Source organism: Salvelinus fontinalis, chromosome 9, assembly GCF_029448725.1.
Source record: "Salvelinus fontinalis isolate EN_2023a chromosome 9, ASM2944872v1, whole genome shotgun sequence".
In the NCBI taxonomy this organism is placed as follows: domain Eukaryota; kingdom Metazoa; phylum Chordata; class Actinopteri; order Salmoniformes; family Salmonidae; genus Salvelinus; species Salvelinus fontinalis.
In genome coordinates, this window is record NC_074673.1 from 47,838,493 (window position 1) to 47,865,037 (window position 26,545).

Here is a 26,545-nt window from a genome sequence, read left to right on the forward strand (position 1 = left end):
TTTTCAATATGGTTTCATCAGATTATTGATATTTTTTGGGGAGTTTTGCCGTGTTCCGTTCTCTTCCGTTTGTTGACATGGAGAGTGTCGTGCCACCCGGCTAGCGCGCTTGCTAAATGAAGAGGGAAAGTGTCCGTTCTGAATCCAGACAACGACTGTTTTGGACAAAGGACACCTTGTCCAACATTCTGATTAAAGATCAGCAAAAGTAAGACCCATTTTATGATGTTATTTCATATATCTGTCGTAGTCGCCGGCGCCCAAGTGTTTCTGGCTATTGTGCTAAGCTAATATAACGCTAAAAAAAAAAATCGCTGTAAAACACTTAATAAATCGGAAATATTGGCTGGAATCACAAGATGCCTGTCTTTCATTTGATGTACACTATGTATTTTTCAGAAATGTTTTATGATGAGTAATTAGAGATTTGACGTTGGTGTCTGTAAGTTTTATGGCTGCTTTCGGTGCAATTTCTGACTGTAGCTGCAATGTAAACTATGATTTATACCTGAAATATGCACATTTTTCTAACAAAACATATGCTAGACTATAAATATGTTATCAGACTGTCATCTGATGAAGTTGTTTCTTGGTTAGTGACTATTAATATCTTTATTTGGTCGAAATTGTGATAGCTACCTATGCAGGAAAAAAATGGTGGGAAAAAAAGTTGTGTCTTTTGCTATCGTGGTTAGCTAATAGAAATACATATTGTGTTATCCCTGTAAAACATTTTAAAAATCAGAAATTATGGCTGGATTCACAAGATGTGTATCTTTCATCTGGTGTCTTGGACTTGTGATTTAATGATATTTAGATGCTAGTATTTACTTGTGACGCTATGCTAGGCTTTGCTAGTCAGCTTTTTTACTGATGGGGGTGCTCCCGGATCCGGGATTGTGATGAAGTAGAAGTTAAGGGAGATAAATGTGTGTGTTTGGGAGAAGAAGCCTCGTGAGGTATTGGTCTGTCACATGCATGACCCAGTATTGGTCGGTCACATGAATGAAGCAAATTTAATGATTAATTCATTATGAATGATGAATAAGCTATACCATATAAATATAACTTGTCTGTATTGTGGCAGACCAGTGGGTTTGGTCAAGACGTTTACACAGATCAGACACGGACAGAGTATGATTATCTGGGTTTCGCAGGTGTTTATTAAATAATAAATCAACAGTAAAGGATAGGTCGCCCCCATGAGACCCTCTCTGGGATACCGTTTTCTGGGCTCCGGGTCTTGCTGTATCCTGTCGGGCACACAAACATCTTAGCTCGGGCACCGTCTCCAACTACAAGGAAGTCACCTTACTTCCCCCAGTCCTCTCCTGTGTGCTGCCCTTCTGGCAGCTTTATGGGGCTTGTACAGCTGGTGAGCAATCAGCCCTTGATTACTCACAAACTCCCCAATCAGCCCCAATTAGTCCTGGGCCTGAGAGTCCTGAGAGCCCGTCGAGACCTGGCACGTCCAGCAGATGGAGCCATCGCCTTGTGAAGTATACTCCGTCTGTCACCAGGCCTCGACGAGTCTCCCCCTAGTGGCTGACCTGCTGTATGCCACAGTATATAAGAGAACTAACTGGACTGTCCCGGTGGAGCTCCTGATCGACATGTGTACTTGATGCATTGAATTGGTTGGAACCTCTGCAGCGTGCTGATATTAAAGAAGGATTCAATTAAGATTGACTTTGAGTGTCCCTGTGTGGAATTTCCACTACACCACTCTACCATAAAGGCCTGTTTGGTGGAGTGCTGCAGAGATGGTTGTCCTTCAACAAGATTCTCCCGTCTCCACAGAGGAACTCTGGAGCCCTGCCAGAGTGACCATTGGGTTCTTGGTCACCTCCCTGACCAAGGCCCTTTTCCCCCTACTGCGGAGTTTGGCAATGCGGCCAGCTCTAGGAAGAGTCTTGGTGGTTCCGAACTTCTTCCATTCATGAATGATGGAGGCCTCTGTGTTCTTGGGGACCTTCAATGCCGCAGAAATGTTTTGGTACCCTTCTCCTGATCTGTACCTCGACACGATCCTGTCTTGGAGCTCTACGGACAATTCCTTCGACCTCATGGCTTGTTTTTTTCTCTGACACGCACTGTCAACTGTGGGTCAACTTATAGACAGGTGAGTGTCTTTCAAAATCATCAGGATATTTTCTCCAAACGCTTTGAGGGAGTGCGCCTTTGCGGCTATTCTGTGTTGAGCGGTTAACAAAGAAATAGGTACTCCTATATGCTTCGGGTTAGGGTTAGTAGTAGAACAACTAAAGTTACATTAATAACTCTAAAATACGCATATATCATTTAGAGTTAATAACATCAGGTTATACATACACTTATGTTTTGTTCGAAAATATGCATATTTAGAGCTGAAATCAGTGGTATACATTGTGCAACGTAGCTACTATTTCCCACAACGTCCGGATATTTTTCTGACACTTTTTCTGACACACATATTCTGACCAAATAGCTATTCATAAACATAACAAAAAAATACATGTTGTATAGGAAATGATAGATCCATTAGTTCTTAATGAAATCGCAGTGTTAGAATTCTAAAAATAACTTCATTACGACATCCAGCTTCGGTATAGCTAGAGTACCCAAAAGCTTGCCTAAGGCACAGCATGCCTAAGGCACATTCACGCAGATGAACAGGGACCCTGGCATCTTTCTTTTGGTGTTTTTCAGAGTCAGTAGAAAGGTCTCTTTAGTGTCCTAAGTTTTCATAACTGTGACCTTAATTGCCTACCGTGTCTTAGTGTCTTAATGACCGTTCCACAGGTGCATATTCATTAATTGTGTATGGTTCATTGAACAAACATGGGAAACCCATTACAATGAAGATTTGTTTAGTTATTTGAATTTTTACAAATTATCCTTCAAAGACAGGGTCCTGAAAAAGGGACGTTTATTTTAAGAGTTGAGTTTATATATTGTAGTATCGTCTTTGTAGCTCAAAATGATTAAATTATTCAAATTTTACATTTTAAATTCATCCAGAGTGCACTCTTAGATCATGGGAAAAGTCCTCACATGACCGTCTCACTTGAGTCATTCCCACGGTGAATCGCTTGGCCTGCTACTCTATGATATTACCGTCCACAATTGATATGATGGAAACAATGTGTGGGGCACAGAAACCCCCATCTATACATTTGTCAGATAACGCTGTTAACTTTCTAGGGATAGGGGGCAGCATTTTCACTTTGGATGAATAGCGTGCCCAACTTGAACTGCCTCCTACTCTGTCCCAGATGCTAATATATGCATATTATTATTACTATTGGATATAAAACACTCTGAAGTTTCTAAAACTGTTTAAATTATGTGTGAGTATAACAGAACTCATATGGCAGGCAAACTTCCAAACAGGAAGTGGAAATTCTGAGGCTGGTTGATGTTCAACTCATCGCCTATTCAAATCCCAGGAAGATATGGATTTGTTTGCACTTCCTACGCCTCCCACTAGATGTCAAAAGTCTATAGAATGTTGAATGAAGTTTATACTGTGTTGTGGGGCTGGATGAGAGGGGAATGAGTCAGTGGTCTGGCAGATTGCCAGTTCCTGGTCATGCGCATTCCTCATGATGTCGCCTTGCATTTTTTTAATCGGACATGATGGGTAGATTAACAAGATGTTTATCTTTCATTTGCTGTATTGGACTTCTTAATGTGTGAAAATTGGGGGGGGGGGTTCCGCTAGCAGAACGTGTGTCCTAGAAAGGTTAAACAAAGATTTATGCTCTGATTGAATGCCTCAAAAATCCCCAGCTTATGCTCTCCAAATGGACGTTTGTTTTGAGAGCCGAGGTGCCCATGCATTGATTTTTGTTCGCTATACATGTCGGGGGATGCCTTGGTGGAAGAGTGGGGTAACATCTCACAGCAAGAACTGGCAAATCTGGTGCAGTCCATGAGGAGGAGATGCACTGCAGTACGTAATGCCGCTGGTTGCCACACCAGATACTGACTGCTTTTTTAGATTTTCACACACCCCTTTTTTCAGGGACACATTATTCAATTTCTATTAGTCAGACCTTGTCACGACTTCCACCGAAGGTGGCTCCTCTGCCTGTTTGGGCGGCGCTCTGCGGTCGTCGTCGCCGGTCTACTAGCTGCCACCGATCCCCTTTTCCTTTTCTGTTTGTTATGTCTTATTGGTTGCACCTGCTTCTTGTTTGAGTTTTGTTTCAGGGCAATTTAAAGTAGCCACCCTTTGCCTTGATGACAGCATTGCACACTCTTGGCATTCTCTCTAATAAAATACATAAAATGGTAGGCTAACAGCGTCTCTCGCGTCGCTCTCGTCTCTCTCTCTCTCTCTCCATCTCTGTGTGGTGACTTAAAGAAGGGTAAAGTTAAGGTCTCAACATCTGAATTTATCTGAACTAACTTCGGAATTTCTGTCAATGTCCATTTTGAAAGTGCTGAACGAAGGCGTACCTCGTCGCTGATCGTTTGCTTGCACTTGCTTATACTTAGAGATAAGTGTTAATGATATAAGAAGAAACATTATACATTTACTGAATAGAAATGTAATAATGTCTGTGTGTAGTTTAAAAGTCTAAACTTATGTCGGCATTTGTCATGAACGCGGGGCTAATCGAGTTACACAAATTCACAAGGAGACAGTAGAAACCATATTTCTTTAAGCAAGTGAGCCATATCAGCTATGCATTTGAAAAAGGAAGTAAATGGGGCTGAATGAACTGTTTCGCTGCCAGACAAGGCTCCGCTGATAGCCAGGTGTAGCAGTGGTAAAGATTCACTAAATGGTGCTGAAAGAAAGCTCCGCAGTTGGGACAGCTTTATGTAGGCCCTAACAGTTTGTGGGCACCGTCTGCCACCGTTATAGTGCAATTCATGTATTGTTTAGTGTTGTGTTGTTGTGTAGTGGCTTTGCAAGCATGCACCTAAAAAATGGGTTGCGTTTGCCCCAAAAAATGTACATGCTAAAATCGCCACTGTTACACTAAACCGTGAAACGTGTGTTTACGAGCCCTGCCCAACTATGCAGAGTAAAAAATAAATATATATATGTTATCACAGGAGGAGAAAAAAAACACAACAATATATGACCCGATTCAGGAAACTAGGCGTATGTCGCAAGAGCTAATTGAAGAATGTAGCTAGCTACATAAGCACAATTTGAATATAACACCAAGGTTCTGAAATGAGTAACGTTACCTTGCATATCCGCGGTTATAAGGAATATACACAAATATATTTAGCTCCATACATACAGTGAGCTGAAGTAAAAATAGCATAACAAGAGACAAAGAATAGTGCTTCGCTATATACCAAAACTTTCAAAGGCGATATTCTCAAAAGTGATCAACTTTCAAGGCAGAATTACTTTCCCATTGATCCTCAAATAAGAGTGTATGATATACCATTTTGTAGCTATATGTCTCTACTTGTATCCACTGTAAAAAAACACAATTTCACATTTTGCTACATAAGACCGAATCTAGGTGGTGAGTCACATATACAGGGAGTACCAGTAACAGATCAATGTGCAGGGGTATGAAGTAATTGACATAGATATGTACATGTATGCAGGTTAAAGTGACTAGGCATCAGGTTTGATAATAATAGCAGTAAAATAAAGAACAGTGTTGTCTTTGGCAATTTTTCAGGCCTTCCTCTGACACCGCCTGATATAGAGGTCCTGGATGGCAAGGAGCTCGGCCCCAGTGCAGTACTGGGATGTCCGCACCACCCTCTGTAGCACTATGCCATTCGAGGGAGGTGCATTTGCCATACCATGTGGTGATGTAGCCAGTCAAGATGCTCTCGATGGTGCAGCTGTATAACCTTTTGAGGATCCGAGGGGCAAATATTTTCAGTTTACTGAGGGGGAAGAAGTGCTGTCGTGCATAGGGCTGTTGCGGTGACCGTATTACCGCCACACCGGCAGTCATGACCACCTTAAATTTTCGCGTGACCGGTGAGTCATGGTAATCTCCTCTTATGCACTCTGGACACGCTTTGGTGGTGCCCAACTTGCTTACGACCATAAGGTTCTAATAGCCTGGTACTCAGGGCTCTACTGTCCCTCTAACCACTCTGACATAAAAGTAAATGCAAATAAAAATCATATCAAACACATCATCAAAACAGTATCCTTCTTTTAAAAATCACCTCAGTGATGATCAATTTGAAGAAAGTTTCAACCTGCTGTTGAACTTCTAAGTGTAAAACACGGTCATTGAGGATGTTGTTTCAAAGCCTAACACAATAAAATGGACAGCATTTTCTAAGATAATGATGAATTCAAAACACCCATACATATATTAGAGCTTATGCATACGCATAGGCCTATGAGCCCAAGCCCGGGAATAAATGAGGTGAAATCATGATTGTGCCTTATACAATGCATAGCCTAAAGCATATTACGCAGGGCAGAAAAGCATAAAACTGATTTAACTTCTTATGGCTGCAAGCCCGACGTCGGTACACTTATGACAACAGCCAGCTCAAGTGCAGGGCGCGAAATTCAAAATGTATATATTTTTTAAATATTTAACTTTCACACATTAACAAGTCCAATACAGCAAATGAAAGGTACACACCTTGTGAATCCAGCCAACATGTCCGATTTTTAAAATGTTTTACAGCGAAAACAGCACGTATATTTATGTTAGCTCACCACCAAATACAAAAAAAGGACAGACATTTTTCACAGCACAGGTAGCATGCACAAAGCCAACCTAACTAACCAAGAACCAACCAAACTAACCAACAAACAACTTCATCAGATGACAGTCTTATAAAATGTTATACAATAAATCTATGTTTTGTTCGAAAAATGTGCATATTTCAGGTATAAATCATAGTTTACATTGCAGCTACAATCAGAAATTGCACCGAAAGCAGACAGAATAATTACAGACACCAACGTCAAATACCCAATTACTCATCATAAAACTTTTATGAAAAATACATAGTGTACAGCAAATGAAAGACAGGCATCTTGTGATTCCAGCCAATATTTCCGATTTATTAAGTGTTTTACAGCTAAACACAATATAGCGTTATATTAGCTTACCACAATAGCCAGAAAGACAAGCCATTTCCCAGCAGTAAAAGTTAGCGATCGTAACAAACCAGTAAAAGATTTATAATTTTTGACTAACCTTGATATTCTTTATCAGATGACAGTCCTATAACATCAGGTTATACATACACTTATGTTTTGTTCGAAAATGTGCATATTTAGAGCTGAAATCAGTGGTTATACATGTTGCTATCTTAGCTACTTTTTCCACAACTTCTAAACAGCAACGATATTTTTCTGACACTTTTTCTGACACACATATTCTGACCAAATAGCTATTCATAAACATAACTAAAAAATACATGTTGTATAGGAAATGATAGATCCATTAGTTCTTAATGAAATCGCAGTGTTAGAATTCTAAAAAATAACTTCATTACGACATCCAGCTTCGGTATAGCTGAGTACCCCAAAGTTGGGTGCCGGCGACTAGTTCACATGCACGACAGATATATGAAATAGCATCATAAAATGTTTCTTACTTTTGGTGATCTTCCATCAGAATGTTGGACAAGGTGTCCTTTGTCAAGAACAATCGTTGCTTGGATTTAGAACGTTCATTTTCCCTCTCGATTTAGCAAGCGCACCTGCCAAGTGGCTCGAAGCTCTCCATGTCAACAAACGGAAGAGAACGGAACACGGCAAAACTCCCGAAAAATGTTCAATAATCTGATGAAACTATTGAAAAAACATACTTTACGATGATATGGTCACATGTATCAAATAAAATCAAAGCCGGAGATATTAGTCGCCTATAACGGCAGCTAAACAGAAGGCAAATCCAAGTACCCCTTCGCGCTCTCCAGAAAACAGGAAATGGGCGGACACGTCATACAAAGAGCTTGTATTCCACTGCAGACCAAGATAAACACTAAATTTCTTCTCTCACCACCTCTTGACATCCAGGGGAAGGTGTATGAAGTGCACGTATACTAATACGTATCATGCCCATGTATAGGCAGGAAGTAGAACAGAGTCTCGATTTCAGACTTTCCACTTCCTGGTCAGGAAGTTTGTGCCAAATGAGTTCTGTTTGACTCACAGATATAATTCAAACGGTTTTAGAAACTAGAGAGTGTTTTCTATCCAACAGTAATAATAATATGCATATTGTACGAGCAAGAATTGAGTACGAGGCCATTTAAAATGGGCACCTTTTATCAGAGCTACTCAATACTGCCCGTGCAGCCATAAAAAGTTAAGCACAGCCCTTGTGGAGCTCCATGACTCAGACATTTTTTAAGTATGTAAGGACGGTTTGACATAACCCCTCCTGATTCTTCTGGGTCCAAGAATCATTGTGTGCTACTTAGTACTGTATAATCAAATAAATGTGTATGTCACGTGTGCTCCCTCTCCGGCCTCTAGGTCACCAGGCTGCTCGTTATGGCGCACACTTTTCACCATCATTACTCGCACCTGCGCATCATCAGACTCCCCTGGACTCACTCCCTTTGGTTCCTTCCCCAGGCGTCATTGTTTCTATTCCAGTGTTAAGTCTGTGCGTTGTTCGTGTTTCTTGTTTCATGTTGCGTTTATTTATTAAAACACTCACTCACTGAACTTGCTTCCCGACTCTCAGCGCACATCGTTACAGTGTAGTAACACATGGAAAATGCATAAACATTTGGTAACCTTATTGTAATGTGTTAATGTCCTGTATGTGTTTATAAGATCAATTGCATGCAGTCAAGACCAATCCATAGTTTTGAGACAATCTGTTGAAAATGTCACAACATTACTGTGACTTGCACAATCCTTTGGCAAAAGGGTTCAACGCAATTGAGTCAAATGTATTCTATAACAACATCCGAGGCAGGGCTTAACTTTGGAGGTCTGTTTGTAGTTAAGTTAGAAAAATAGGCTTGTTTGTTTGTCGTTGCTAAAGCCTTGTGGTTACATAACTGAATCCCTTAGCATTGTCCACAATTGGCAGAGAATGGAGTCTGCTGCCGCCATACAGGAGGTGACTCTAATTGTCCACCAAGACACAACTTTGAGTTATTTGAAACATAATTTACAGGGTTAGCAGCTCCCTTGCCCCCTGTCCATCTTTAAAAGAAGACTCATTAAAAGCAATGGTACCTGAACAGAGGATTTCTGCACAGAAAATGCTTGACTTTGAAAGCGATCCTCGGGTTGACAGGTTTCATTATTCAGTGACTAGACTGACAGCCCACCGGGCTCCTGTCTCAGCCCGCGAACCATGGCACTGAAGACCTGAGCATGCGTGACTACCCTTCAGCCTTCAAGACACTTCTGGATGGAAATTCAGCTAATTCTGTCTGATTCTTTACAATGCAGAAGAATATCACAGATTTTTACAATAGTTGGCAGACCCCTATATATGCATGTTAGGAGGATGTGTATGTTAGATGCTATAACACATTTGTAAATTATTCAAATTCAGTTAATGCCCTCTTTAAGCATGTACAAATGTTATTAAAAAAAATATATACACTACCGTTCAAAAGTTTGGGGTCACCCAAAAATGTTCTTTTTTTGAAAGAAAAGCACATTTTTTGTCCATTAAAATAACATAAAAATTGATCCGAAATACAGTGTATACATTCTTAATGTTGTAAATGACTTTTGTAGCTGGAAACGGCAGATTTTTTTATGGAATATCTACGTAGGCGTACAGAGGCCCATTATCAGCAAACATCATTCCTGTGTTCCAATGGCACGTTGTGTTAGCTAATCCAATATTATCATTTTAAAAGGCTAATTGATCATTAGACAACCCATATCCAATTATGTTAGCACAGCTGAAAACTGTTTTGCTGAGTAAAGAAGCAATACAACTGACCTTCTTTAGACTAGTTGAGTATCTGGAGCATCAGCATTTCTGGGTTCGATTACAGGCTCAAAATGGCCAGAAACACAGAACTTCCTTCTGAAACTCGTCAGTCTATTCAAATTCTGAGAAATTAAGGCTATTCCATGTGAGAAATTGCCAAGAAACTGAAGATCTCGTACAACGCTGTGTACTACTCCCTTCACAGAACAGCGCAAACTGTCTCTAACCAGAATAGAAAGAGCAGTGGAAGGCCCCGGAACACAACTGAGCAAGAGAACAAGTACATTAGAGTGTCTAATTTGAGAAACAGACGCCTCACAAGTCCTCAACTGGCAGCTTCATTAAATAGTACCCGCAAAAAAAAAAGTCTCAACGTCAACATTGAAGAGGCGACTCCGGGATGCTGGCCTTCTATGAGGTGATTGGTAATACAAGTTGCTCTCTGTAGTAATTCTAGTCGCTTTGGTGAGATTTGTGATGGTGGCTGCAATGGCAAACTATGATTTATACCTGAAATATGCACATTTTTCTAACAAAACCTATCCTATACCATAAATATGTTATCAGACTGTCATCTGATGAGGTTTTTTCTTGTTTAGTGACTATCAATATCTTAGTTTAGCCAAATTGGTGATAGCTACTGGTGTTGAGAAAAAATGGTGGACAAAGAAAAATGGTGTCTTTTGCTTACGTGTTTAGCTAATAGATTTACATATTGTATCTTCCCTGTAAAACATTAAAAAAATCTGAAATGGTGGCTTTATTCACAAGATCTGTATCTTTCATTAGGTGTCTTGGACTTGTGATTTAATTATATTTAGATGCTACTATTTAATTGTGACGCTATGCTAGCGATGCTAATCAGTGTGGGGGGGGGGGGGGGGGGGGGGGGGTGCTCTCGGACCCGGGGTAGAGGCTCGTGAAAGGTTAATGGGCCTCTGTACGCCTATGTAGATATTTCATTTAAAAAAAAAAGTCATTTACAACATTGGCAATGGCTACACTGTATTTCTGATCAATTTTTGTTATTTTAATGGACAAAAAATGTGCTTTTCTTTCAAAAACAAGGACATTTCTTAGTGACCCCAAACTTTTGAACGGTAGAGTATATTGGGTTGATTAGTTGCAGTGCATGTGGCGTAGATTTAAATGCACAACCTTCTGCTACATTTCTGAACATCAGACAACATGCCAATGATATGGATGCAAATTAATGCTGCATAATGAAGGTATTGAAATGGAACTCCTTAATCAGCTGTGAAATTGATGCCCTGACAAGATAGCGACAGAAGCACCATTCAGTGAGTGACGCTAAGTGTGCATGAGTGAGAATTATTTCATCAACAAACTTAAGCTTTGGTTTTCTTTCTGTTACCACATATAGACACAAATAACACATACTATAACACATTCAAATAGCTAAGTGATGCAGTCATGCAAACAACTGATTATATCAGGCAACGACCACATAGACATAGGTGGCAAAGGCTTACATTCAATTACGTTCTCCAGCAAATTAATGGTATGGTAGCTCTGAATGTTTCTGCAGGGGCCTCTACGCCATTCCCAGAAACACATCAAGGCCAAACAAAGGTCCCTGGACAGGTCTTATGACTATATGGCCTCTGGTCACTCTAACTGTGACAGATTGTGTGATTACGAGGCTTGGCAGTCTTGTCTTACCGTGGTGGTCTTCACCCGGCCCCCAGGCTGTGTGCAGGTCCAGCCCGACTGGTTTACTAAGAGGTCACAGCCCTCGTCTTCCAAACAAGGCATCATTTCACACCACTGCCGGCTCCTCACAATGCGAGCTGTGGGGAGAGGAGAGGAAGAGGGACGGTTTACTCTCGTTATGGCCGTGGCTCTGTGGCTGATATACCATTAGCTCATCTATCTATCTTACAAGTCAATGGTTAATATATTAAATCAAATATTTTTTACTACTGTGACAAAAGCACAAAATGATATCAATTCACAAAATCCAAGTACATCCAGTAAGATGCAGAATGGATGAACAGTTTTGCACAACATCTGTGAGAGAAATTCTGTCAAAACGTATGGCAGTGTCCGGAAGTTTGCAGGCTGCTTTTGCAAACTGCCCAGCTATCATTTGGGTTCATGGAAGTTGTGGGAACGTATGTTTTTGGTTTCCCATTGGTTCTCGGAAAACAAAGCCATACATTTTCTGACCAGTAAAACTGAAGGTTTTATTAAACATTCTGACAATGGAAGTCAACATTTTGCCTGCTAATGGGAACGTATATTTTTAGGTTGCAGGGAGGTTCTTTGAATGTTCCACTATGGTTCCCACAAATTTTTCCTGGGAGGTTTTATTTACGTTCTGAGAACAAAAATGATGGGTTATTATTTTAAGGTAATTAAATAAAGTTGTAAGAACATACTCTAAATGTTTTGAATGTTATATAGTGCATGTTTTGAATGAATTTCTGGGGTTATGTTGAGGTTTTTGATTAACCTTCTTAACTTGAACTGAATGTTTCAATAAGACTTTTAATAACACTGCTAGCTTATTTTGGGAAGACTGTTTTGAACTCAAAGCACAAATAGGACACCCTGGAAAATAATTTACTTTGGCATTAATCATGCAAACACATTTATTTTTCATTGTGGCATGGCGTGAGTGAGAATCAAACTATGATATTTTATTCTCTATCCATGGAATTAGTCCACTGCACCACCAAGACGGAGCTGGCATGTTTTTTTCACTCATACAAAGCTGTTCATTTTCTTTTCAAACAGACCCCATTTCAAAGGAAACAAGCACTCATTAAGATGTGGCCAATTAGTGGGTGTGGCCAACACTCTTAACAAGATAGAGGATAGATAGAGTTTTGTTGATGCTGCGAACAGAATGTATACACTGAGTATACGAAACATTAACAACACCTGCTCTTTCCATTACACAGACTGACCAGGTGAATCCAGGTGAAAGCTATGATCCCTTATTGACCACGTTTACATGCATACCAATATCCAATCATTATTCAAGTTGACGCATATAAACACCTTATCCCGTTTACTGTTGTTTTTGTGGTCTGCACAGGCTCAGTTTCGCATATCATGGGTGTTTGTGTGAGGATGTTTTCATCTGATTGTCAAACACATCACTTCAAAAAGTAGACAACCTGTGCAGTTTGATCCACCATAATAATTCCCTAATAATTCAGCCTACTATAATACATTTTCTATCATTTGAATTAAGTTTCTACCTGTAATTTCCTACATTTGGTAGGCCACAATATAATTACGACTTTTGGTAGGCCATTTGTTTGTCAACTATGGTTTGATACATGCAGCTTCTTTTCTGTCATAACTTTAGCCGCAGAAGACTAAATAAAGCAGTTCTCACCAGAATAATGTCTTATATCAAAAGAATGAATGTATTAGACAACTTTAGTGGTGTTAACTAGATTACTATTTCAATTAGGGATCATGGAGAAAACATAACTCTAAAACAGTGGAAAGATTGGTCCTGTGCAAAGTGTCCAAATGTTATCAGTTTGACGGGTTCGAAGGAAATGAAAAGATGAGAAAATGACTAAACACATTTCTGATAAGACTTCAGTTCGTCTTGGGTGTATATTTTATGTGGTTGAAATACTGTCTGCTTGCATAACAGTGTCAAAGATAACACATTACCCGTGCATTTGCATTTTCTCAAAAGATGCTGAAAGAAAGAAATCATATTTCTCCACTTCTGTTTCTGAGACAAATATAACATTTGTTGTTTAATTTCACTGCAAGAAATGCATTTTTATGCAGGAGTTAATAATTATATTTGGCTACATGTGAGAGGTTATAGGCCTACAGTCAGTGTCCATATGTCAGTTAATATTCCATTTAACCCAAATGAACTTCAATTAGGAATATTGTGTTTATTCATGGCAACAGGGATACTCATGAGTGGGATATCAAAGGAGAGTATGAACAGCTACCGAATAAGACCTTAAGTGGGATATGGGCTACTATTCGGAATACTGTGTGCATGTAAACGTGGTCATTGATGTCACTTGTTAAAACAACGTCAATCAGTGAAAATGAAGGGGAGGAGAAAGGTTAAAGAAGTATTTTTAAGCCTTAAGACAATTGAGACATGGATTGTGTATGTGTGCCATTCAGAGGGTGAATGGGCAAGATACAAATATTTAAGTGCCTTTGAAATGGGTATGGTAGTAGGTGCCAGGTACACAGGTTTGTGTCAAGGTTTTTCATGCTCAACAGTTTCCCTACGTATCAAGAATGGTCCACCAACCAACTTGGCACAACTGTGGGAAGCATTGGAGTCAACATGAGTGCAACTCAATATTATAAAGGTGTTCCTAATGTTTGGTATGCTTTTAAAAAACATTCTTAGATGAAAACATTAGTCATGTTCAAAGAACGTTCTGTTTTTAACTGTAAAGATTTCTTAATGTTCTAAATACATGACTTTAAATAGAACCATGAGGAAACCTGTAGGAAAAGGTTTTGCTGAAGTACTGAAATATCACAGAACAACGTTGTTTCTTAATGTTCTCGGGAACTATTTCCCAATGGCAAACCAGTTGGAGAACGTTCCTAGAACATTACCAAGAATTCAATTAAATGTAATCATGTTTGAACCTTTAGGAAACGTTCTGTTAAAGTAATGACTGACCAAGAAAATAACATTATTTTGTCAACTTCCTTAAATTTGCTGAGGATGTACCAAAGCCAAGCAACTATTCTGCACCATTCCCAGAACGTTGTGGGACGGTTGTATGCAAAATAACCATAGGACAACCACACTCTCACCAAGCTCTAGGAAAGGTTCTCAGAACGTTATGTGCTAGCTGGGAAACTAGAAAAACACCTGTGTACAGACAAGGAAATAGAGAGAGACAGAGGGGAGAGAGAGGGAGAGAGAAAGAGTAAGTGACAAAGAGAGGAGAGAGAAAGAGAATAATCTATTATATACACTGACACAGGGACTTCAGTGTCCTTAATGGAGGATGCAAGATAAAGTGTGTGATAAACAGAGAATGTAGGATTTGCAGCACATGGATGGACAGGGAACATGTTATGCATGAAGTACCATGATCATTAAAGTTATGAAACAGGAACACTCTAATGATCAGTACACTGCTGTACCATCTGAGCTCTGGTTGTAATTATGCACAGCCCACTGGAGGGAACCAACCAATGCTTGGGCTTAGATCTCACGATGGGTTGCGGCAAGGCTGCCTCGACCTTATCAAATCCGTCGTGGTCAGATTCACGTGTAAACGGCAAGAATCTGTCAATAATCTGAAGAATTATGTGATTACAAGTAGCAGTAATTCTTCATTTTGGGTTTTCTTAATTGATTATTTGGACAAATCAGGATTACGCAAAGGCGGTGTTTAAACTGGGGCGGTGATTTCAAGCCCTGTGAGTGGTAGTTATTGTACCCCCGACAACAATCAAATTGTGTTTGAAAAGGGTGAAGATTTTGCTGTGAACCAATGGGGTAACCGAGCTAACCACAGGTTGTTTCCCGTTCTATCTAATACCGACTGGGACTATGGAATGGACACGGCTAAGATTCAAAATACCTAGGTTGAAAACATCCTCACTCACCTCTTCCATGTTTACTGCTTCACACGTGTGTCCACACGGATCAGAAACACAGGTGAAATTAGCGAAAGTGAGGGATTTGGCCGAGAGTTCCTTTTGCGAGGGAGGAGACTTTGCTTCCTTCCTTCACAAAATGGAAATCACAATTGTCATTGTCATTCCCCACAGAAGTTCAAATGGAATGACAACTTTCGTGAGAACTTTACTTCTGGGTAACCGAGATTAGACCTTATCAAACAAGGTGAAAGGTGTTTGTGTGTGTCAGTAGCGGAGCCCATTTGTTCATACGCCATATGATATATAATAATGCAGAGATAATAAAAAGACAACAATCACAGTGATGAAATAAATTCAACCACATGTTTGTTTCATCACAAAACTGGAGAGCAGTATCTGTCCGGTGAAGTCCACAAAGCAAATATTGAATGCAACAAACAGTTTCATGACCTGCAGCATGGTACAGCATTTGAATGTTTCTGACAGTTTACTTAACAACTACTGATTTAGAACCATAGAGAGTTACAGCAAGTCAGCACAAAGACAACAGGAGCACTGCCTCCGCTATTCCAGCACCATTTCAACTTAAACATTTAAACATCATCAAATCAACTAGACTACAGTTGAAGACGGAAATTTACATACACTTAGGTTGGAGTCATTAAAACTCGTTTTTCAACCACTCCACAAATGTCTTGTTAACAAACTATAGTTTTGGCAAGTTGGTTAGGACATCTACTTTGTGCATGACAATTCATTTTCCCCAAAAATGTTTACAGAGAGATTATTTCACGTATAAATCACTGTATTACAATTCCAGTGGGTCAGAAGTGTACATACACTAAGTTGACAGCTTGGAAAATTCCAGAAAATTATGTCATGGCTTTAGAAGCTACTGATCATTTGTAGGTGTACCTGTGGATGTATTTCAAGGCCTACCTTCAAACCCAGTGCCTCTTTTCTTGACATCTGTCATGCCCTGGCCTTAGTATTCTTTGTTTTCTTTATTATTTTAGTTAGGTCAGGGTGTGACATGGGTAATTTATGTGGGTTTTGTAGTGTCTAGGGTGGTTGTAAGGTTTAGGGGGTTTATTTAGAGTAGTTGGGTTTATGTTAAGTATAGTTGTCTAGCTGTGTCTATGGTTGAGTGTAGGTGTTTAGGAAAGTCTATGGTTGCCTGAATTGGGTCTCAATTAGAGACAGCTGGTTATTGTTGTCTCTGATTGGGAGCCATATTTAAGGTAACCATAGGCTTTAGCTGTTTGTGGGGAATTGTCTATGTCGATGTTCTATGTTGCATGTATGCACTAGTTCATTCTTAGCTTCACGTTCGTCTGTTTGTTATTTTGTTAAAGTGGTTTCGTTTTGTGTTTGTTCTCTTCTTAATAAAAGAAGATGTTCTTTTCACGCGCTGCGCCTTGGTCCTCACTCTCTCCTATAGACGATCGTGACTACATCATGGGAAAATCAAAAGAAATCCGCCAAGACCTCAGGAAAAAAAATGTAGACCTCCACAAGTCTGGTTCATCCTTGGGAGCAATTTCCAAATGCCTGAAGGTACCACATTCATCTGTTCAAACAATAGTATGCAAATATAAACACCATGGGACCATGCAGCCGTCATACCGCTCAGGGAGGAGACGCGTTCTGTCTCCTAGAGATGAACGTACTTTGGTGCAAAAAGTACAAATCAATCCCATAACAACAGCAAAGGACCTTGTGAAGATGCTGTAGGTAACAGGTACACAAGTATCTATATCCACTGTAAAACGAGTCCTATATCAACATAACCTGAAAGGCCGCTCCGCAAGGAAGAAGCCACGGCTTCAAAGCTGCCATAAAAAAGCCAGACTACGGTTTGCATAGTCCGAAGGGTTTGCATTGCCCTCCTACGGCCTCCTCCACGTCTCCTGATGTACAGGCCTGTCTCCTGTTAGCGCCTCCATGCTCTGGACACTACGCTGACAGACACAGCAAACCTAGATAGAGGACTCATCTTTGTGTCTGTGCCATTATAGTCTCTGTGACAGCATGGGCATTGCCATTGATCCAGTCTCCATTTTGAAATAGTAAATTTTCTTCTTCACGATTGGCTGATCCCTCCTGATGACACAGTTGGAAATGACTCCAACAGGGTCACCAGGAGGGATCAGCCAATGAAGTCTGAAGTCCCACCCAGTTGACTACTTACAAATGGTGGAAACCCTCAATGGCGCTGCCTATGCTAATACAGCCTTTTGGCATCTAGTGGCACATATCGTTCTTTATGACAGCATCAGATACATGGGCTAGACATACTGAGACAGAGGGGCACTGTTTCCCTTGCTCTGATTATTTTTCGGGTGAGCTATGTACAGACAATTTTGTTTTTTCATAAATATAACATTTAAAATGTCAAATATTTTGGGGAAGCCTAGCTTCCCTTGGCATCCATGAATACATACACAGCACGGGTGTGTGTGTGTGTGTGTGTGTGTGTGTGTGTGTGTGTGTGTGTGTGTGTGTGTGTGTGTGCACGTGTGCTCGACACCTGCTCAACACTGGAGAGTGCAACCGTCCACCACAATATCACATGTTGGGAGAGGGTGTGTTCAGGCGTTATTATCAAGCCCCTAAAGCCAATTCCTGTTCACTAGCACGGTCAGAAGGGAAAACAACACACAGAAAGGGCATCCGTAATGACAAAGGGAAAGAAAAACGGCAGAATAAAACCCACCAATGAATAATTAGATCTGTATTATGAAACAGATCATTTTAGCTCCACAAAGAGCTTTCTTCTCTTGATGTAGACCTGTTTTTATGCTTGATCATACACAAATGTCTATTCATAAGAAAGTAGGGCATTTGCACACTTGCATTTGCATATCATGACACCCCAATTGGCCCTCAGAGGGATAGGGATAGAGAGGGATAGGGGGAGAGAGAGAGAGTTACATATTTAGGTCAAGGGGAAATTAATAATTTAGCAGAATATATAATAACAAACAAAAATAAAACTATGCAAATGTCAGCACATACATCAAAGAAGAGGAACAAATCACTGTTGCACGAACTTAAAGCCAATGGCAATGTTATTGTGTTCACATAGAGAGCAATGTCAAGGAAGCAATCTCAATTACCTCCAAAAGCATTACAAAAAAATCCATTGTACAAACTCAATCAAGTGACAGTAGATTTAAGCTGTAATGGAGAAATCCTCCAACAGAGGATCACAACAGAAACATCAGGGTAGAGGTCTGATTTGTTCACCACGCTCCCGCTGGCTTTCTGTCCACTCCCAACTGTTCCAGCATGAACTGGTCCACAACCCTGAATGTTAATTTAGACCTATGTAACAGCTCGCTTGCCAGCCATGGTCCCAGAAATTTTTGGTTCTATAGGCAATATCAAAATTAGCAAAAATAACCTAAGAAATATGTTAAACTACCTGAGCTTCTCACGTGGACCATCATATTAGGCTAGTGGGATTACTGTACTATATCAGCCAATAGGCTACACATAGTTTGAAGAGAGCAGAGTAGGAGAGAGAGCAGACACTTACACTTTCTCTTGAGCTCTGTCTGACCGCCCACTTCTGCCCGCAGCATGAAAAATGATATCTGTCAGCCTGTTTTGATGTTGTAATGGGAACAGCTGATGCCAATTTTCTTAAAAGGGGCATATGCAACCATAAAGGAACTAGACAAGGAAAAAGGGTGAAGGAAAAAAAGAAAAATATCTAATTCATGACAGACAATATAAATTCACATCCCCTCAATCTCAATGAAATTAAACTTTGCCAGGGGTGCAGCAGGTATCCTTCTGAAAATGAACAATTCACATGGGGAGGAATTTGAAAGCCAGAGATATAGATAACACAGAGAGGCAAAACCATTTATACTAGTCAAAATGCACTCGGATAACCTGCACAAAATTACAAATCGGTAGGGTGCCCAGAGGATGACAAAGAAAAGTCAATTGTATACGGACTGCTTAATAAGGTAATACATTCTCCAGTGGCCTATTGAGACTGGCAATTTGATAGTGACTGTAATAGTCTCAATTATCAATAACATTTTCAGTTGAACAACACAAATGGTATTTAATTAAATTCTTACATTTTCCCATACCTTTATCTGATGGGGAGGGGGTTGTTGAAGTGATACATATATCACTAATACCAAAGCACCAAGGAAAAAACCTGGATATAATCTACTTTCATGAATGCGAGTGTGAGTGCAGATGGAGAGTAGGTGGGGGTGGATGGGGGCACAGTTCAACTTGCAGAGATAAGACAGAAATAACATTATTACATCCACCAGTGGGGCAGTATGTCTGTGAAATAGCATTTCAATGAGCTATCAACTGCTGGCCACCCTGGGTGATAAATACAGCTTAAAATGAGATTTTGCTGTCTTTTATATACACTGAGTGTACACAAAATTTGAAACATTTGCTCTTTCTATGACAGATTGACCAGGTGAATCCAGGTGAAAGCTATGCTCCCTTATTGATGTCACCAGTTGAATCCAATTCAATCAGTGTAGATGATGGGGATTTTCAAGCCTTGAGACAATTGAGACATGGATTGTTTATGTGTGCCATTCAGAGGGTTAAAGATTTAAGTGCCTTTGAACGGGGTATGGTAGTAGGTGCCAGGCGCACCGGTTTGATTGTGTCAAGAGGTGCAAAGCTGCTGGGTTTTCCATGTGTATAAAGAATGGTACTCCACCCAAAGAACATCCAGCCAACTTGACACAACTGTGGGAAGCATTGGAGTCAACATGGGCCAGCATCCCTGTGTAACGCTTTCTTCACCTTGTAGAGTCCATGCCCCAATGAATTGAGGCTGTTCTTAGGGGAGAAGGGGGTGCAATTCAATATTAGGAAGGTGTTCCTAATGTTTTGTACAGTCTTTGTGTATTTCCACACTTTGAGGTGTGGAAGAGCTGTTTGAAAAGAACCGGCTGAAATGTCTGCCTCTTTTGGTGGGATGGAGTTTTGGCCTGCCTGGTGACATCACCAGGTGGTAAATTAGTAAAGACACCAATACGAAAGAGAGTTACAAACCTCTCTGCCAATAACAGCTCGTTTTCAGTTTTCCGCTCCCCACTTAAACCACTCCCAGACAGTTCTTTCTTGAGAAATAGCTCTGTGCTAAGCTTTTTTTTTCTTTCTTTTTTACTGAAAACTATCACGGTAAGGTACTTTATTGTTCGACAGAAATTATTTTAAATTGAGATAAAAACGACAGAAGCTAGGGGTCCGGAAAGAGAGGTTCTGGGGCTGCTAATATGCTCGAAGGACAGGACAGGGAATACTGAGAGAAATTCCTCTGCTCTTCATTTAACACTCTATATTTATTGATTATCAGTCATCACCTTAAATGCCTCTCCAGGGTAGCTCTCCAGGAAAAAGGTTTGAGAGCATCGCTCTAGACTCTCAAAAAAAGGTTCTAGTTAGTACCAAAAAAGTGTTCTTCATTTTGTCACTGTATTGGTTCTTTGAATAACTCTTTGCATGGTTCTTCTTTATACCAGCTACGCACAAGAGGGTTCTTTGGAAAGGATGATGGTACTATGTGGAAACAATGGTTTCCGTTCAATGGTTTTTGCAGTTCACTAAACGGTTCTTTGCTCTTTTAGTCATAATTAAAATGTAGGGGCGGCGGCTCATGAAAATATTTTGGGGCATGGTTTACTGAGCTCGTTTTGTGCAATCTTGAATGAGATTTCATTCCACTTGATCTAATCTGTTGTGTTATGCTAGTATATGTTATACAGTATACAACTATTGCCAGTGATAGTGATGGGAAGTCCGGCTCTTTTTACTGACTCAGATCTTTTTGACTGGTTCAGTCCAAAGAAGGAATCTTTTGACTCATTTCATTTATTTGAGTCAGTAATGCCCAGAGCATGCAGTACCCCCTACCGGTGAATGGAAAACTTGATTTTACAAGCCTCTCGTTCACATGTGGTTCACCATAAGGAGTTTAATTAGAGCTGTCATTTGTGACTGAGACTTGTAAAAGTGTGCTTTAACAATATAACATAACCAGAATTTTTTTTTAAACTGTTTGATTCACCAAGATCCTTTGAGATTTAGAAAGGTTCTTTATAGAACCAATCTCCATAAAGGTTCTAGAAAGAACCCCCAAAAAGTGTTCTATATACTGTAAGCCCAAAAAGGGATGTAACTAGGGCTATTGCGGTGTCTGTATTATCGCCACACCGGGGGTCATGAGTCATGAAGGCAGTCAAAATCCACGCGACTGTTTAGTCACGGTAATTAGGCTTCTCTAAGCTATGATGCTGCTGATGGTCATTAGTAGCCTACCAAACTTGCTAAATGCCTGGTACTCAGCACTCTATTGTCCCTCTAATCACTCTGACGTTAATGCAAATGTATTAAACTGTAATCAATCACTTCATGATTGCCCATGTTATGTTATGATTGCCCATGTTATGCAACATTTATTTCTCAACTTTCCTAATATTAAGCACATTGTTTAACTTTACAACAGGGCTATAGCCTACCTGGCTGGCATGAAAATTAACCACGCGAAAAGCGTCCTCCATTCGCTATTTAACTATACACTACGGGTCAAAAGTTTTAGAACTCCTATTCATTCAAGGATTTTTCTTTATTTTTACTGTTGTCTACATTGTAGAATATTAGTGAATACATCTAAACTATGAAATAACACATATGGAATTATCTAGTAACCAAAAAAGTGTTAAACGAATCAAAATATAATTGAGATTCTTCAAATAGTCACCCTTTGCCCTGATGACAACTTTGCACACTCTTGGCATTCTCTCAATCAGCTTCACCTGGAATGATTTTCCAACAGTCTAGAAGGAGTTCCCACATATGCTGAGCACTTGTTGGCTGCTTTTCCTTCACTCTTCGGTCCGACTCATCCCAAACCATCTCAATTGGGTTGAGGTCGGGGGATTGTGGAGGCCAGGTCATCTGATGCAGCACCCTTGAATGAATAGGTGTTCTAAAACTTTGACCGGTAGTGTATAGATGACATGTATTTTTTCTCACTGCCCCTGTTTTGAGACAGATGCATGATAATGGTCCATTCTAAATCAAAACGAATTTCACAGATATATTATTTAGTATATGTAAAGACAAGATTCAGTTAAGAATAGTCTGATGGGTGACAATATTAGCCTATCACTTGTGAATTATATATTGCCCGGTGGCACACCCTGGTCTTTTTCACCAGTCTTGTGCTTGTCTCCACCCCCCACCAAGTGTCTCCTATTTTTCCCCATTATCCCCTGTGTATTTATACCTGTCTGTTGCCAGTTCATCTTGTTTTGTCAGGTCTTATCAGCGTGTTTCCCGTTTCTCCTGCTCTCAAGTTTTTCTAGTCTTCCCGGTTTTGACCTTTCTGCCTGTCCTGACCCTGAGACTGCCTGCCGTTCTGTCCCTGATTGACTCTGCCTTGGATTACAAACCTCTGCATGCCCTCAACCTGCCCTTTGAAATGCCCCCTTGTTGTAATAAATATTCTGAGAATTGTAGTAGCCGCCTCCTGTGTCTGCATCTGGGTCATATCCTGAGCCGTGAGTACAAACTGGTCATGACCGACCCAACAGACTCGGACCAGCTCCGCAACTCTGTCTCCCTCCAAGGAGCCACCATTGCAAGACACAAGGAATTACTGCATAACCCTGTGGAGGGACTCCATACCTTGGCGGAAAGCCATGACTATGCCTTCAATGCATTGTTGGAACAATTCCGTAAACTATATACTAGGCAGAACACAACGGTAACCTTCCAGACTCTCAGTAACCCCGCTACCAGGGGTGCTGCTCCCCTGTCTACCCCGGATTCCTGACAACCCCGTTTACCTCCTCCGGAGTGCTACGCTGGGGATCCTGGAACCTGCCGGATGTTTCTCTTCTAGTGCTCCCTCATCTTCGAGCTATAGCCCTCTTTGTTTCTTTCGGATCACTCAAAGAAAGCTTGTCTTATCTTCTTATGGCTGCAGGGTGAATATTGAAAAACTGGAAAATATGTGCACATTTTCAAACGGCCTCTTAAGAAATTTTTGCTCTTACAATATGCATATATTTACTACTATTGGATAGAAAACAGTCTCTAGTTTCTAAAAACGTTTGAATTATTTCTCTAAGTGGAACAGAACTATTTTTACAGCCCATTTCCTATCCGGAATTGAGATATCCAAATGCGATGTCTCTCTTTAAGAGAGACGCCTTCCTCTGGGTGTAATGCGGAAGTGAGAGAAGAAAGCAGTTGAATATCTCGTCCAGGCACTGAACACAACATCTTGGAGTGAGACCTGCGCACTTAAAAAAAAATTCTGCTCACGAAGTAGAATATGGACTCGGCTCATGGAAAACGCTCGTTAAAGGTGAATATGAGCTCTGGCTACGATATTATTTGATACATGTCACAAAATCATCCTAAAGTATGTTTTTTCAATATAGTTTAATTATATTATTGAAATTTATTCTGGACTTTAGACGTGATGTGACGCAAGAATTGTTTGAAGAAAGAGAGATTAGCGCCGCACGGCCAGTGTGCTTGCTAATACAAGAGGGAAATAGTTCGTTCTGGAACCCAAACAAAGACTGTACTGGACAATGGACCCCTTTACAACATTCTGATGGAATATCAACAAAGATAAGGACCCAATTTGGGATGCTTTTTCATATATCTGTCGAACTGTGCTCTGCTACCGTTTGACTAGAATCAATGCTGCCGTATGCTAGCTAATGTAGTAAGCTAATATAACGATATATTGTGTTTTCGCTGTAAAACACTTCAAAAATCGGAAATATTGGCTCTATTCACACGAACTTTGTCTTTCATTAGCTATCCACCATATATTTTTCTGAAATGTTTTATGAGGTGTAATTAGTAGTTGACATTGGTGTCTGTATTTTCTCTGGCTACTCCCGTGCGATTTCAGACTGTAGCTATGATGGGAGCAGTAATGTAAAACTGATTTATAGCTAAAATATGCACATTTTATGAACAAAACATAGATTTATTGTGTAACATGTTATAGGACTGTCATCTGAGGTAGTTTTTTCTAGGTTGTTTAGGTTGGTTCTAGGTTAGTTAGGTTGGCTTGTGCATGCTACTTGAATCCTACTTGGGCTGTGAAAAATGTCTGTCCTCTTTTTTATTTGGTGGTGAGCTAACATAAATATATGTGGTGTTTTCTCTGTAAAACATTAAAAAAATCGGACTTGTTGGCTGGATTGACAAGATGTTTATCTTTCAAATGCTGTATTGGACTTGTTAATGTGTGAAAGTTAAATATTTAAAAAAAAAATAGATTTTGAATTTCGCGCCCTGCACCTGACCTGGATGTTGTCATAAGTGTACCGGTGACGGGCTGCCCCCCTAACAGGTTATAATGCTGATGTCCAGGAGGGCACTCGCCTGGGCTACAGCGGTGTGGGAGCAACAATCCACCATTTGCCTTAGTCTGGAGGATTTCTTGGTGGAGGGGGAACCCGGCAAACTGGTTGTTTGTCCCAGATTCTGCCCGACCCCAGACCTGGAAGGGGATCATTCCTTTAACCTTACCTGCCATCCCAGCTCCAATCGGTCCCTGGCTTTCCTCCGACAACGTTTTTGTTGTTTCAAAATGGTTCATGACGTCTCCGCGTTCGTCGCCGCCAACACCGCAGATTAAGACCCTGCGGCAAGCAGTGGCAGGCCTCTTTCAACTGCTCCCCATTATTCATCGCCCCTGGTCCCATATATCCCTGGACTTTGTCACTGGTCTCTCTCTGTCCAATGACAATACCACCATTCTTACGGTAGTGGATAGGTTTTCCAAAGCCGACCTTTTCATTCCCCTTCCAAAGTTACCCTCCGCCAAGGAGACGGCCGAGCTCATGGTACAGCACGTCTTCTGGATCCATGGACTTCCGGTCGACATGGTCTCCGATCGTGGTCCTCAGTTCTTGTCCCGATTCTGGGAGGTGTTCTGCACCCTCATTGGATTATCGGCCAGACTGTCCTCCGGGTTTCATTCCCAATCTAGCGGCCAGTCTGAGCAAGCCAATGAGGACCTGGAGAAGACTCTTCGTTGCCTCGTCTCTGCCAAACCCACCACCTGGAGCCAGCAACTCGTGTGGGTGGATTTACTAATGAGACTTTCAACACAGCCAGTGGTCACTACGTGTACCGGGTCATGCCCTTTGGCATTACCAACGCCAATGCTGTGTTCCAGGCTCTGGTTAATGATTTTCTCCGTGACAGGGGGCGGAACATGGAGAAGAGGGGGCGGAACATCCATCCATTCATTGTGCAGACTGACCACAAAAACCTGCAATATCTCCGCACTGCAAGGCTCCTCAATTCCAGGCAGGCTAGGTAGGCCCTAATGTTCAACCCGTTCAATTCCTCATACCGACCTGGATACAAGAATATCAAGCCGCTGTAGCCCCACGACTACTACCCTGGAACCTGAGACCATCCTTCCCACCTCATGCCTGGCGACGACACTCAGCTGGGGAATAGGGAAGCAGGTTCAGGAGGTGCAGTGTTCCCAGCCGAACCCCGGGGGATCCAGATAACCGGATGTTCGTACCTGACGCAGTCTTCTCCGCAGTCCTGGAGTAGGCCCACTCCTCCAGGCTTGCCTGCCACCCGGGCTCCAGTCGGACCCTGGATTTTGTGCGACAACGCTTTTGGTGGCCTACCATGGTTCCTGACGTCTCCGTATTCGTCGCCGCTTGCACGGTCTGTGCACAGAACAAGACTCATCGGCAAGCTCCGGCTGGTGTCCTCCAACCTCTGCCTGTCCATCACCGTCCCTGGTCTCACATCTCCCTAGACTTTCTCACGGGTCTCCCCCTGTCTGATGGCAACACTGCCATCCTGACTGTTGTGGATCGGTTTTCCAAAGCCACCCACTTCATTCCTCTCCCAAAGCTATCCTCTGCCAAAGAGACGGCCCAGCTGATGGTGCAGCATGTCTTCCGGATCCATGGACTGCCAGTTGACATGGTCTCTGACCGGGGTCCTCAGTTCTCGTCCCGGTTCTGGAAGGCGTTCTGCAATCTCATTGGGTGGTCAGTTAGCCTGTCTTCTGGGTTCCACCCCCAGTCCAA

General features: G+C 41.2%; 1 protein-coding gene across 3 annotated transcripts in view; it reads right to left on the bottom strand.

The window, feature by feature from the left end:
* The window catches only part of LOC129862727 (chemokine-like protein TAFA-5), a 200,479-nt gene that overhangs the window by 18,975 nt on the left and 154,959 nt on the right, over window positions 1-26,545 (bottom strand). For all 3 annotated transcript variants that reach the window (XM_055934639.1, XM_055934638.1, XM_055934640.1), the window contains exon 3: window positions 11,544-11,671. In XM_055934639.1, coding sequence (XP_055790614.1) covers window positions 11,544-11,671 — 128 coding nt within the window. The remainder of the gene's footprint in view (window positions 1-11,543; window positions 11,672-26,545) is intronic.